General features: G+C 60.9%; 1 protein-coding gene across 21 annotated transcripts in view; it reads left to right on the forward strand.

Annotated features, from left to right (window-relative positions):
* Positions 1–14,068, forward strand: part of VAC14 (VAC14 component of PIKFYVE complex) — a 115,604-nt gene extending 101,536 nt beyond the window's left edge. For 9 of the 21 annotated variants that reach the window (XM_077983849.1, XM_077983851.1, XM_077983850.1 and 6 more), the window contains 5 exons: positions 2,676–2,850; positions 4,264–4,382; positions 5,916–5,995; positions 8,545–8,695; positions 13,433–14,068. In XM_077983849.1, the coding sequence (XP_077839975.1) occupies positions 2,676–2,850; positions 4,264–4,382; positions 5,916–5,995; positions 8,545–8,695; positions 13,433–13,595 (688 nt within the window). In that variant the 3' untranslated portion in view covers positions 13,596–14,068. 21 annotated transcript variants of the gene reach the window in all.
* The last annotated feature ends 217 nt before the right edge of the window (positions 14,069–14,285 follow it).

Below are 14,285 nucleotides of genomic sequence, written 5' to 3' on the forward strand. Positions count from 1 at the left end.
CATGCTCTGGCGGGCATGCTTTAGGATTGTCCAGTTGGTGTGTGGAGGGCGGACTGTGGGGGCAGGAGAAGCAGCAGGAGGCAGATCCTGAGACATGGGGAGATGGACCAGGCAGGTGATACTGACAGCCCCCTAGGCATGGGGGCGGGTGTGGGGCAGGGTGGCCGTGTAGGATGTGCTCCCAGGGTAAGGCCCCCATACCTGCCAGTGGACCCAACAGAGGGACTGGGGGTCAGGATGACTCGTGGTTTGGGCCTGAGCAGCTGGGTGGGCAATGCCACCATTTACTGAGATGAAGAGGGGGTGGCAAGTCCATGGGGACACCAAGGGTTGGTTGTAGCCCAGCGAGGTTTGAAATGCCTGCTAGGTGGCCAGGCAGGGCCTTCCACCCGGCAAGCAGCTGTTCCATCTAGAGCCCAGCGGGGGCTCAGGCTGGAGGGCATGTGTGGGAGTCACCGATGGGGACCACAGACCACTGGGAGGCGCAGCTTCTCCTCACCACTAGCCCCTCATCCATCCCTCCCTCCACACCCTCCTCAGCCTGCCCTCACGTGGGCGCCACCCTGCCCTCCGCTGCCACAGGTCCCGTCTGCCGGCCTGGATCCCTGGAGAGCGCTGCCTGGCAGCGGCTCAGCTGTTGGCCTCTGTCATGGAGACGGCACCAGCTGCCGGCGATGGGCACTTGTGACCATTTGTCAGAACGCCCCCCTTCCTCCTGTGCCTGCCCTTCTGGAACATTTCTGTCCCACAGCCGTGGAGACAGGGCTCATGGAGGGGTTGTGGGACCGGGAGGGGCCGGGAAGCACTGTCTGGGCTCTACAGCGGGGCCGCCACCTCCTGGCCTTTGGCTTGAGGCTGCCTGGCTGGGCTTTCCCTCTGCGGCCAGCAGCTCCCCAGAGGAGCTGTGGCCCCTGTGGTACCATGTCCCACACACTGGCCTTACATGGCTTGTTCCTCGTCTGCATTCCTCGTCCTCAGGCTGCCCTCTGAGAACTTCCCCCTATTTCACAGATAGGTATTGCCCCTAATTAAAGTGGAGAAATTGTGCGGAGACATTGAGATCACACTGCTGGTAGTTGAGGACACCTGGCTGAGGCCTTCACCTGCCTCCTAACCCCGGGGGAGCCCCCGGCACGGCAGGGTCCTGGTGGCATGTGTGGGGAGATGAAGCGGCCCTCACTCGTGCGGCCACCACCCCCTCCCTGCGCCGCTTGTTTCTGTTTCTCGTGGTTTCTTGCCCAGGCCTGCAGGCTCCAGCCAGGGTAGGCTGGAACGGCCTGCCTACTGTTTGCGCTTTGTGGTCTGGCCTCTTTGTTACCAAATGCTCTGGGGTTCCTTTGGGGCTGGGGGTGGGGAGGAATCTTCTCCAGTCTGGCCCCAGAACCATGGCTGGCGTTCAGGGGCATTCGGGAAGCTGGTCCCAGGTCATGCAGAGCGGAGGCTGAGTCCAGCGACCTGGGAGGAGATGGAGGTGTTTCAGGCCTCCCACCAAGAAATGTGGCTCACCTCACTGAGCACCTGAGACCTCGGGGCCTCCAACGCCATGTGGGACCTGTGGTGGTGCTTCCCTGGAGACAGGACGCGGCGTCAGGCTCCAGAGCTCAGCCCTAGATGGGAGGTGGTGTGGGCAGGGGTGCCATGCTGCCGCCAGCCCAGCAGTGAGGAAGCACAGTGCTGCACACCACCCTCTCACCAGCCACCCCACTCCTGCCCCATCTTGCCTGCATCATGCTGTTTGGGGAAGCTCCCAAATCCCTGGGACTCCAGCTGGGAAGCATTGCCCAGGCGCCCTTCCCCTGCAGGCCAGGCCTCCGAGGGCACGCGGAAAAGCAGCGCGGATTCCTCCAAGCCTGTCCTCACCACCCACTTCTCACTGCTAGTGTCATCTGGCCCAGGGACCCTGGGGAATCTGCTTTCATCCTCTGGGTTCAGTTTTTTCCTTTTGTATAATGGGGAGGCTCCTCTCACAAAGTCCAATCCTTCGCACTGAATGACTCTAACTAGACAAGAGATGGGAAAGGGGTCATGGCCCAGGGACCAGCGAGCTAGGCTCTGGCCTTAAGTGACTCCGCGACCTTGGTCAAGTCACTTCACCAGAGTTTCACTATCCGTACAGTGAAGAAAAAACTCAGGGTCATAATGCTGATCCCACATGGATCTGTGCTCCAGGCCATGGGGTACAGCCCAAACAGCACAAATCCCTGACCTCGGGGGCTTCCAGGAGGAGGAGTGGGGCAGTAAACAGGTGACCGATGTGTGGAGAATTGGCCGGATGAAGATGAACTCTAGCAAGAGAAGAAAGCCCAGCGGGGGACAGCTGTGTCTTGGCCTGGGGTGGCGGGCATTGCCCAAGCGTGTGGGAGTTCAGGAAGGTGACGGGGTCCCAGGGACTATTTTGGAGGCCCAGCTGTTTCTCTTGTGTCCAGGGATTAGTATAGCGTGGGACACCCTGGCATGGCTAGGCCCAGGTAAGCAGTGCTGGGAAGCCTGGAGGCAGGTGCGGCGTTCCCCCCACCCTTCCCCGCCCCCCCGTAACCACAGGCCTCAGAGTCATGGCTCCACACCGGCCTCGGGAAAGGGCAGATTTCCCCAGAACGCTGTAAAACCGAGAGGAGGCCTCCCAGGCTGAGACGCAGGTCGTCCTGCGCCCTGACCCCGCTCTGCCTGCTCTCCAGGCAGCTGTGCCTCCTGCTGAACGCGGAGAACATCTTCCACTCGATGGCAGACATCCTGCTGCGGGAGGAGGACCTCAAGTTCGCCTCGACCATGGTCCACGCCCTCAACACCATCCTGCTGACCTCCACGGAGCTCTTCCAGCTAAGGAACCAGCTGAAGGACCTGAAGACCCTGGTAGGCTGCGTCCGTGACTCCGTCCTCAGGTGTGCTCCTGCGTGCCGGGGGCACACCGTGTGTCAGCCCGCCCCTCGGCTGGCCCCAGGAGGCTGTCAGGGAGAAGATGGGGTTGAAATCGAGACCTCCCCTGGTCCATTGGGAAATAGGGATCCTGGGATCCTGGGATCCTGGGTGAGTGGCTGCACACAGCACTAACCACAGGTGTGTCATGTCACCCGCACTGAGGTCTCTGCCAGCAGAAGGGTCCATGTGTCCATCCTGACCCCCCAACAGCCCTGCCTTTTCCGTTGGTTGACACCCTAGTCCCACTCCAGGCACTGCCCCCTTGAAAACAGAGGCTCTGCTGGCTGTGGGCCTACCCGCTGGTCAGTGCTACCCTCTCAGGGCCAGACCTCTGGGTTATAACCGTGCTGGCGAATCAGGGGTTAACTGCTCTTCTCGCCCTCCTTGGCCTGGCCCCTCTCTCCCACAGCTGGGCACATCTGGCTCCTAAGGCACCTGTCATAAGCCAGGGTGTCAAGTTTGCTGCCCATCCATCCCAGGCTCTGGATGAGGACGCGCCAACGACTGGTCCGAGAGAGCAGAAAGGACGCTCAGTCTCACTCCCCTATGAACAAGGAGAGATGCGGGTCCCAGGCCTCTCATGTGCTGGCTGAGGGTGGTGGCTGCAGAGGCCGTGCAGGGACAGGCGCTGTCCTGGAGGCGGGGACTCCAGGGGTTTCATTTCCCAGGCCCCCTGCCGGCTCAGACCCTGCTTGCACCCTCCCCAGGAGCCTCGGGGATATCCAGGCCCATGTCCGGGGGCATCTGGGGCCAAGTGGCTCTGCACGATCCAGGCCACAGCCCTGCCTCCCTCCTGTGGTTCCTTCCAGACATTCGCAGAGGCCTTAAGAATTTTCCTCCAGGGCAGGGGCTCCCCCAAGTGTGGGCTGGGTTCCTGGGTGGTTTCCAAGTGTTCGAGGTGGCCTGCAGAGGTGGGGAGGAGACGGCATTTAAGTGTGCTTCCTCCCTTCCCTGCGCACTCCCCCGTCGCCCTCCCAGCCCCATAGGGCTCCGGGACCACAGAGTTCTGGAGGGGGGCAGGGAGTAGGGGACAATTACTGTGATTTTGCCAAGGGCAGACTTGCCAGCACAAAGGACAGCCACTCCCAGCCAGGCCCTCACAGCCACCACACAGCTCTGGGACTGGGAGGTAATGACAGGGTCTACGGAGGAGCTGTCAGTGTTTCCTTTGTGACGGCTCGTTCCCAGCCGGGATGCCTAACAGCCAGAGTGCTAAGCTGGCTCCGGCTGCCCCCGACCAAAGACCCCTGGGTCTTAGACCTGTGGCCCTTCCCTCAGGTCCCCACATGGACCGAGAGGGGGCAAGGAGTGGGGGTCTCCTCACGGCTCACACCTCTTCCCCCACAGGAGAGCCAGAACCTGTTCTGCTGCCTGTACCGCTCCTGGTGCCACAACCCAGTCACCACGGTGTCCCTCTGCTTCCTCACCCAGAACTACCGGCATGCCTATGACCTCATCCAGAAGTTGTATCCTTCCTCTCACTGTGGTTGGGGTTGGTCCACTGAGGGGCAAGAAGGGGTCGGCTGCCCCCTTTTCACCCAACAGGCGGGCCCAAGTGCCATGCTCCTGTCCCCACCCCTCCACTCAGCCTCAGGGCTTGTGACATCAGGGCCACCAGGACCCTGGGAGGGGAGGGATGTATTTGGGAGAGCGAGGTTGGCAGCAAAGAGGGGCTTCTGGAGGGGAGCTGGCCCAGGAGAAACCCTGTGGGTTGGGATTGGGACTGAGGAGGCCCAGCCCAGCGGGTGCCAGCAGGTGATGCTGGGCTATCTTGCTGGGGTAAGAGAGAACCGCAGCTCCTGCCCCTGGGAGAAGGTGGCTGCCCTCTGCTCATTGCAGTTCCTCCTGGGCCTGGTGTGGGGGTAGGGGAGAAGGCCCGGAGCTGGAAACATAGGTGGACGGCTGGGTGAGCCTGCAGGCTTCGGCCCAGGCCTGGGCCTTTGGGGGCCACAGAGCTAGAGCCCGAGAGGCTTGAAGATGACACGCTGGGGAGAAGCAGGCTGGGCGGAGGCCTCCGAAGCAGGAGGCACCAATGCTCACCTCAGCACCACGCTCCTCAAAAGGCATCCAGGGTTAGATGTTTTGTTTTGGTTTTTTTTGAGACAGAGTCTCGCTTTGTCACCCAAGCTGGAGTGCAGTGGGGTGATCTTGGCCCACTGCAACCTCCGCCTCCCAGGTTTAAGTGATTCTCCTGCCTCAGCCTCCCAAGTAGCTGGGATTACAGGCGTTCACCACCACGCCCAACTAATTTTTGTATTTTTAGTAGAGATAGGGTCTCACCAAGTTGGCCAGGCTGGTCTCAAACTCCTGACCTCAAGCGATCTGCCCACCTCGGCCTCCCAAAGTGCTGGGATTACAGGTGTGAGCTACCATGCCTGGCCAGATTTTTTTTAAAACACCAAGAAGCAAACTAGCCCCATCTGTGGGTACCTGACATGTAAGCCAGGATTGGAGTGCTATTTAGAAGGCAACATGACCAGCCAGGAGTTGGGAGTCAGGAAGAAGAGGCCAGGAGGTACCTCAGTGGAGGGCTAGGTGTGGCCCTGCCTGACTCCCCACAGTGGGCCTGCTTACCTTCTACAACCTGGATTTGCTCCTCTCAGCCACTTCTGTGACCCAGAGACTGGCGGGCCACTGCCCAGCGCCGCAAGCCTGCTGCAGCCCTGGCGAAGCCCTGCTGGCGGGAGAGGAGAGAACCCTTCCTGCCCATCCCTCCCCCAGTGGGCTGCAGCGCTGTGATAAGAGCCTCTCCCAGCCCAGGAGGGTGCAGAGGAGGCAGCTGCTGGAGCGGAACCTGGAACTCCCGAACAGGGGGGTTCCATTTAGGACAGAAAGACGAGGAGAGGAGAAGAGACTGGTGTCCTTTGTGCGCCAAATCGTGCTTCACCAGAACCAGGCTCTGTGCACAGGAAGCCAGGCGCAGGTGGGCAGGGCACGTGGTGCTCTGAGCTGCGGCTGTGCTGGCCTAGCAGTCACACTTTCCTTGACTGCACACTTAGTGGGGACCTGGAGGTCACCGTGGACTTCCTTGCAGAGGTGGACAAGCTGGTGCAGCTGATCGAGTGTCCCATCTTCACATGTAAGAACCACCTCCCACCACGCCTCACACCATGAGCCCAAGGCTGGCCTGGAGTGGGGTGGGTGGAGCCAAGCTCCAGTTGGTCTCTTTTGGCTGGGGAGGGAGGAAGAGCAGTCACCCCAGGGAAGCTTCTGGATTGTTGAGTCCCAGCACTTTGGGAGGCTGAGGCTAGAGTATCTCTTAAGGGCAGGAGTTTGAGACCAGCCTGGGCACCATAGTGAGATCTCATCTCTACAGAATTTTTTAAAAATTAGCCAGGCATGATAGTGCATGCCTGTAGTCACTGTTACTCAGAAGGCTGAGGTGGGAGGATCATTTGAGCCAAGGCCATGGAGACTGCAGTGATCTGTGACCGCACCACTGCACTCCAGCCTGGCGACAGAGCGAGACCCTGTCTCAGAAAAATAAAAAAATAAAGACTGGGATGATAGGCCTGCAAGGCCAGCCAGAGCAGGGCTGGGGCATGTGGCATCAGAACCTGGGTACTGCCTGTATCCCTCAAGGTGAGTCTCATGGACATGAGCCAGCACTGACAGCAGAACCCCCTTGAAGGCTGATACCAGGCCCCTGGGCTGCCCAGCCACCCCTCCGAGCCTGCTGCCCCTGCCCTGGCTCTCTGAAGTCGTGGGTCCCCTGGGTCCCTCTGCAGGTGCTCCTGTTGGCCCAAGAGCCATGCCTGCACCTCCCTGAAAGAAGAGTTGGCATTTGCTGGGAGCCAGTGGGCAGGAGCTGCCTGCTTAGTAACACTCAGGCTGAATGTGCAAAAGTGGCAGCTGGCTGGGGTGAGCACAGCTCTCGGCGCCTCGACATACACACTTTGAATGACGCTCGTGTATTTATAATGTGCAGAGAAGCCAGGCGTCCACCCTGCTGGTGCCCACCTTCCCTGACAAGCTGACCACCCAGGCCTCTCATACTCTCTGGCAGCGTCTCTGACCCGCCCAGCCTGAGCCCTGGAGCCCAAATTGAATGCAGGGGCTAAAGAACACCCATTCCCATCCCCTCCTGAGCCCCCTTCAAAGGGCAGCCTCGTCAAGCAGCAGGGTGCCATGGGAACTGATGCCCTGGAGACAGAAAGGCAGGAGGGAGACCCTGCTCTCCGCAGAGTGCACTAAAGCCTGTCCCAAGTGTGCCCAGCCTGACATTTCACTTCCTCGAGGGCCTCCCAGGGACACAGGCGCCCACACGGCCACCTGAGGTCAGGTCCTAAAAAGACCCTGCTCCCGCTGTTGGTCTGTCCTGACTCATCTCTCCAGTTGTACATTCTTGGCATTCCAGAAGCATCCCTGGGATGACTGCCCTCCCTCCCTGACCCTGGAGGAACTGCAAGCACCTTCCCCTCAAGCCCAGGGCTTTGCTGGGGCAGGGTAACAGGAGAGATACACCCTGGTCTCGCCCAACACCGTCCCAGCCCTGAGTCACCTGGATCCTAGAGGTGGCTGGTTTGGCCACAGGCAGTGCCCGCTTCCCCAAGGCCCAAAGGGAAGAAAGGACTGGAAACAGGCTCATGCTTCTGCTGGGCAGCCAGGACTGGGACAGTGGTGGTGGGGGTCTCCTCTGGAGGGCACCAGGAGTCCTCCATTCCTCTGCTCCCTGCTCATCGACACCCTGGCCCTAAGGCCTGGTTGCTCAGGCTCCCTGCGTCAGCGGGACCCCCTGTGTGGCCGCTGCCGGGGTGACATAGCCCCTTTCCCAGGGCACATGGCACATCCTCCACAAACAATGCCTGGACTGGGCCTAGGGACACAAGAAAGTAGAAGCCAGTGATTCTCCTGGAGAGGCTCGCAGGAGAGAAGTGAGCCCATTTCCAATCCCGCCTCCCCTGTGCGCCTTGGGGAAGCTGGGACTGCCTTGTGGTGCAGCCAGCCATTAGCGGGCTCTCTGCTGCAGCTTGGGCTGGAATGAGTGCTGGACAGCCCCCCGGGTGTGTCTCTTTCCACCTGGCAGGGTGGTGGCAGGGCTGGCATGTGAGCCAGAGCCCCCAGAAGCACCTTCCAGACGCTCTGGGTCTTTGGTGTGTGTTTCGCTATACACAAAAGTGTTTTTCCATCCTGCCCTCTCTTAAAGCTGTCCTAATCCACCGTCTTTCTCTCCAGCACACCCTATTTATAGCTCTCCCGTGCTGGCACGTGCGGAGCCGACTGGAGAATCTGTTACACTACGAGCCCCGAGCCCTCATATCACCAGGGAGGCAGCTGAGCAGGGGGCGGGGAACAGACCAGGCCCCACAGCGCATCTCGGGGTTGTCGGGCTGAGGTGACTGTTGGAAAGATCAGACAGGCAGGTGGGCAGGTAGAAAGGAAGATGAGATCATGGAAACTGCTAGGACACTCCTGGGGGAGGCGGGAGCAGCGCGACGGGCTGTGAAGGAGCCCCTGACTCGCTGGAAGCCACGGCCACCTGGCTAGGCCCACACAGCTGGGTCCTTGGGCTGTGGGTGTCATGGCACCAGGTCCCTGTGGTCCTGGCCAGTCGGAGGCAGGGAGTACGGGCTGGGCATGTCCCAGAGCAGTGCCAGGTCCCTGAACCCTGCCCTCTGCACACCCCAGATCTGCGCCTGCAGCTGCTGGACGTGAAGAACAACCCCTACTTGATCAAGGCCCTCTACGGCCTGCTCATGCTCCTGCCGCAGAGCAGCGCCTTCCAGCTGCTCTCACACCGGCTCCAGTGCGTGCCCAACCCCGAGCTGCTGCAGACCGAGTGAGTGCTGGCTGGGGACTGCTGCCCCCGCCCCGCCCCCGAGCAGGGACAGGTCCAGAGGAGCCTGGTGAGGAAGGGCCGTGCCGGGGGCTGCTGAGGCCTCCCTCACTTCAGCATCCTACCCCTTTTGTCACTGTGGCCACCATCCCCGCCCCCGCAGCCACTTGCCCCTTGGCCTTTTGTGTTCCACATCAGAGCACTGAGCGAGGGATTCTGGGAGCGTTCGCACGGTGGCCGGGAGTAGCAACACTTCCAGGCAATCAGGGTCTAGCTCAGTGACGCTATGCAAAATCTAAAAACTCTGAGGGCATCTGGAGTTACCCAGACAAAGGACCCTGAAGAGAAACTCCAGGCAGGGGAAGGAGTTCCTGCCCCAGCTTAGAGATGGGGGCCCCAGTGGCCATCGAGCGAGGGAGGAGCCTGTCCTGGGCACCTCCCAGGCCTCACATAGCCCCTCTCCACACCCTGTCTGTGGCAGAGGCTCAACCCTGGGTCACTGGGAGGCCGCATCATTGCTAGGACCTTCTCAGCCACCTCCTGGGTGGGGTGGGAGGCAGGAGTGCACTCAACGCTCCCCTGCTCAGGTCCTGCCCATGGAAGGAAGAGGTCCTAGGCACCCCTCCACCGAGAAGATGCCCAACTTGGCAGCCTCTGGTCAGAGGGCTGCCGGCTCCCACCCTGAACCCATGGCTGGCCCCTACCCCAGAGTCTGTAGGGCCGTGTCTATATTTGGTAACCCTTGGAGGCTTTGCCTCATCCACAGGCATTTGGCATCCGAGATGGAAAATTTCACTTGTCAGGTCGCCATGGAAACCAGCAGAGCCACTGAGAAGATTTACGCTGAATGGAGCGCGCCCAGCTTGCATCAGATGCCCTGTGTGTCTAGAATTCCCTCCCAGGCTGTTAGAGCCACTCAGCAGGCCTGGCGCCTTGCTCCAGCAAAGGGCCTCGGGTGCTTGCCCTTGCAATGGACACAGGCAGCCTTGAGACAGGCCTGCCCGGAGCCTCTGTGCGCTCCACACTGCTGGCTTTGGCTCCCACTGTCCCTCCCACCCAGACTGGCCCTCCGGTGACCAAGTGTGGTGCACCTGATCGGCTGTCTGCCCCAGACCAGCTGGATAGGCTGAACCCCCAGAAAGTGTGGCCCCCACCAAGACAGGCTCCTGCCTTCCCTGCCCCGTTTCCCCGGAAGGCAGTGCCCTGCAGTGGCAGGACTAGGCCTTGAGCTGGCTGCCACCCCAGCTGCTCGGGGTGCCACCAGGTGGTCCCCAGGAGACAGTACCTGACGCAGTGTCCCCAGGGGAGCGGGGTCAGCCACGGAGGGGGGCGCGCATATGGGTTCCTGGGGCCGGAGTCCTGTCAGCTCCCAAGAGACTCCAAGAGAGGCCCAGAATCCACACCGGGCCTTGCTGGCCCAGCCTTTGCCTTGTCCCTTCCAACGCCCCATAGTGTTAGGGTCACCCTGGCAGGCACCCAGGAGGGGAAGGTGCAGCCGGAAGCAGGGAGAAGGCAGGAAGGGCTGCTCCCCTGTGACCTCCAGTCTCCCTGTGGGAACCAGCCTGCCTTCCTGGGAGGCCTCCTGGCCAGGGAGCCAGCCCCGCCTCTCCCAGGGCTCTGCATGCTGATCTCGTCTTGGGAGGGGAGTGGAGGCTCAGAGCAATCATACTCCTGAAACCAGGGTAGAACAAGTTTGCAGAGGGAAGCTGGGAAAATTGGACTTTCCTCAGAATCTCCCACGGTCAGTCAGGGAAGTCCTGAGCCAAGGGGTTGAGGCCTCTGGGTAGAAGATTCTGAGGGTCAGTGCATGGTTTGCAGGCCTAGAGTAGGATCTGGTGTGAGCTCTGCCATGGATTTGCTGTGTGACCTCCAGCAAGCCCAGTGCCCTCTCTGGGCTCTTGGTTACTTGGTCAGTAAATGCACATTTGGACTAAATGGGTGTGTGAGGCACCCCCTAGCCTTCAATGCCCTGGGTCCCCAGTCTTTCTTTGCAAAAATTTAGGAAGAGATGCCATAGATAGGGGCACAGGAGCAGTGGGCACGCCAGGGGCCTTCTGAACAGCTGGGGAAGGGGTCAGATTGCAGGGTGGGGCCCGGAAGACAGCTCACACCCTGGGAAGGGAGCTGTGGACAGTCCCAGCCCTGGGAGGGGCAGACAGCTGGCAGACAGGGTCAAGTTGCGGGGCAGGCCTTGGAGCCAGGAACAGCTGGGGGAGTTTGTACACTCCTCGCCCATGCCTGGTTCTGTGTGCTCCAGGCGCCATCAGGGCCCTGGGGGCCACAGCTCCCCCACCCGCTGGCTTCTGGGCCACTCCCCAGGGACTGTCTCCTCAGTGAGGCAGGAGGGAACCTCTAAGAAAAAGCTGGTGACAGGTGCATGGGTGGGATGGCAGGAATGAGAGCCAGCCCTGAGTCCTAGACTCGCCGCACTGTGCTGCAGGCTGGCTGGCCTCAGCCTCGGTGCCCGAGGATGGTTATGAACCTACAGAGGACGTGCAGGGCCTGAAAACGGCCATCCGCGTTAGGTGGGGCAGGGAGAACTGGCCTGGCCTCTGTGCTCAGCGCCCAGGCAGTGTCTCCCGCTCTTGGGGACACAGCCCACCCTGCTCCCAAGACCTCAGGCCAGGAAGGGTCTGCCCATCACAGGGAGCAGGACTTCTTGCCACTCTAAGGGCCCAGGGAGCAGATGTGGCCCACTCTTCCCACCCCCGCCACCCCCGCCACCCCGATGCCCGTCTCCCCAGGTTTGCCATCCAGTGCTGAAAGCATGTCTCTGGAGCCCCTAAGCTCCCCTAACCTAAGGCCTTGGCTTGCCAGGAGTGTCGTGGCGAGCAACGCACAGACCCATGGGTGCCCAGCATCAGAAGACACACTTTACGGTCACACCTGTGGCCTTGGCCTAAGTGGGTTAGAGGAGCGTCTGGCCACACCCTGGACTTAGGGTTGCAGAAGCTCCGGGGTGTCCCTTGGCCTCCTCAGAAGTCCAGGCTGCTCTCTTGGAGCAGTGGCACCTGGGACCAGCATTACTGTGCCTGGGAGGTCCCTTCCCAGGAGCAACCACAGCCTAGAACACTGCCCGCAGCCTGGCCCTCTAGAATGGGCCCCACCCGGCTGCTTTTGATCTTTGTTGAACTAACGTCAGCTGAACCCCGCTAGGGAGGCAGGAGCACCAGGCCCAGAAAAGCAGCAGCCGCAGCTGTAGACACGTCCAAGATGTTTTGTGGTGGTGCATCTTCAGCAGGGAGGCGGGAAGGGAACAGGTGTGGGCAGGCAGAGCTGAGCAGGGGTGCAGGAGGCCGCCTCCAGGCCCCAGATGGCATCTCAACTGTGGGAAGAGTCCCCCTGCCCCGGTCCTGCCCAGCAGGCTGGTGGGCCATCAGAGGCAACTGTCAGGCTCTGGCCCTCAGGCTGGACTGAACTCATGGCCAAGAGTTCATTTTGGGGGAGCTCCATTGTGTGTCCCCCAAAATGGCCTCCTTTATTTCTACCCTCAAGCTGCTGGGCCCCAGCTGGCCTCACGTTGAAGGGGCAGAACTGTAGCCACAGTGGCACCCGCCAAGTACCTAAGCTGAGGCTGGACACCAGGCAAAGCTCTTACACATCTTGTCAAAGCATCTTGGCAGCCACCCCAGGGCGCTCCTTAGGTAGCCCTCGCTTTGCAGACGAGGAAACAGTCACGTGCCCAAGTCACACCGCTAGGAAGCGGTGGAGTTATGGTTGGGTCCAGGTCTGTCTAGTTCCTGTGCTCTGCCACTGCCTGCACGCCACCCCGCCCCCACCCCACCAATTGGCATCTTTTCATGAACTTGAAGGGCCCCAAGATTCTCAGCTGAGCAGCCCACAGTCTTCCTGAGACCCCTTTCCAGGGCCGCCAGGCCTCAGGGCCTGGAAACACATGCTTCCTAGCCCACACAGATCTCCTCCAAACCAGTGAGGCCAGAGGGAGGGAGTAGAACATTTCATGAGACACTGCTGGAGGGTGAGTAGGAATGGGACAGGAGCCCAAGGGGATCTCATCCCCAGGGGCAAGCTAAGCACTGGGCTTGACAAGGACAGCAAGGCTACCGCATTGCACGATTATAGGGAGCATCATGCACACTAGCTGTGCAGTGCACAACCTATGTTGCTGTACAGAGCAACTGGAGAGGGGGGCAGCAACAGGAATGTAGGAGCTGACGGCATGTCCAGTGGTGAGACCGGCTTTCCTCCTCCCAGGGACAGTGAGTGACTGCAGGCCTCAGGGCCCCAACACTCAAAAACAAATGTCCTGCCAAGTGGAGGGCCCAGCAGAGGCTCTTCAGCAGTTCCCGTTCTCCCCAGTCCTAGCCCTTGCTCAGAGAAAGGGCCAAGCTGCCACCTCCCCCTTCTCCCCCGACCCTGTTCCAGGCCCCAGCTGGCTTCCTGGCTGGCTGCTAGCCCTGGCTTTCACCCCAAAGGGAGCCACTCGTAAACAGGAAATGCTTCCCAATGTGATGCCTGCTCTGGGCGCCATCACCAGCCCACAGGCCGAGGGCAATAACCAAGCAGCAGTGTTGGCTGTTCCCACCAACTGCGGAAGACGGGGATGTTCAGGGGCTTCCCAGCTCTGGGGCTGGCTGTGAGGGAAGAGTTGCCAGGCCTGAGACGCCCAGAGGCTGAGCCCAGCAGCCTGTGGCTCTGCCCCGACCCCACTGCCCTCCAGCAGTAACCCCTCTGTGAGCGGATCCCCTGACACTGAGCGTTTCTGCTCCCTCTTCCCAGAGACAGTCTAAAGGCAGCCCCCAAGTCCCAGAAAGCCGACTCCCCTAGCATCGACTACGCAGAGCTGCTGCAGCACTTTGAGAAGGTCCAGAACAAGCACCTGGAAGTGCGGCACCAGCGGAGCGGGCGTGGGGACCACCTGGACCGGAGGGTCGTCCTCTGACAGGCCTGGCACAGAGGAGGGCCCACCGAGTGGTCCCATGAAGCACTCAGGGTTGTCACGCCCTCCTGAGGAGCTCAAGGACCTGCCTCTCAGGACCAGGGCTGGGCCTGACTGCCAGCCCAGAGCGCTGTTGGGGCCGGAGGCTGCTCTGTCTGCCCAAGCTCCTCTGAGAGTCCAGCCCTCAGGCCTCCAGCGCTGTCAGCTGCACCCTAGCATTCACACAGAGCTGGCTGCCCACCCTGTGGGGGGCTACAGCCTCAGACACCACTCATCCTCTGGAATCAACCTCTTTCTAATGCCCTCTTGGAAAAAGAGCTTGCCTCTCCTCCAGCACACCAGAGCTCTGGCCTTGTGTGTATATGTATACATACCTGTGTGTGTGTGTGTACTTGTATGCACGTAGGCACCAGCACAAAGATCTGAATGATGCACCCCACCCCCACCCCAATAAAGAAATAAGAGAAAATCCTCAACATGAGCCGGCCTGCTCCTTCCCAGCTGACATCTGCAGTTGCCCGGGGTCCTCCCCCTCTGTCCTGGAGATCGGGGCTCATGATGGCCCCAGGGAGTACTGGCTGTCCCAGGGCCTGGTGCCTGCACTCACCTGAATGGAGTCATGGGCCTAGAGCCTAGGTCCCCACCTCTGGAACCCACACCCTCCTAGAGCGCACCACGCACCGCCTGCCCTGG

This window comes from Macaca mulatta, chromosome 20, assembly GCF_049350105.2.
Source record: "Macaca mulatta isolate MMU2019108-1 chromosome 20, T2T-MMU8v2.0, whole genome shotgun sequence".
Classification (NCBI taxonomy): Eukaryota; Metazoa; Chordata; class Mammalia; order Primates; family Cercopithecidae; genus Macaca; species Macaca mulatta.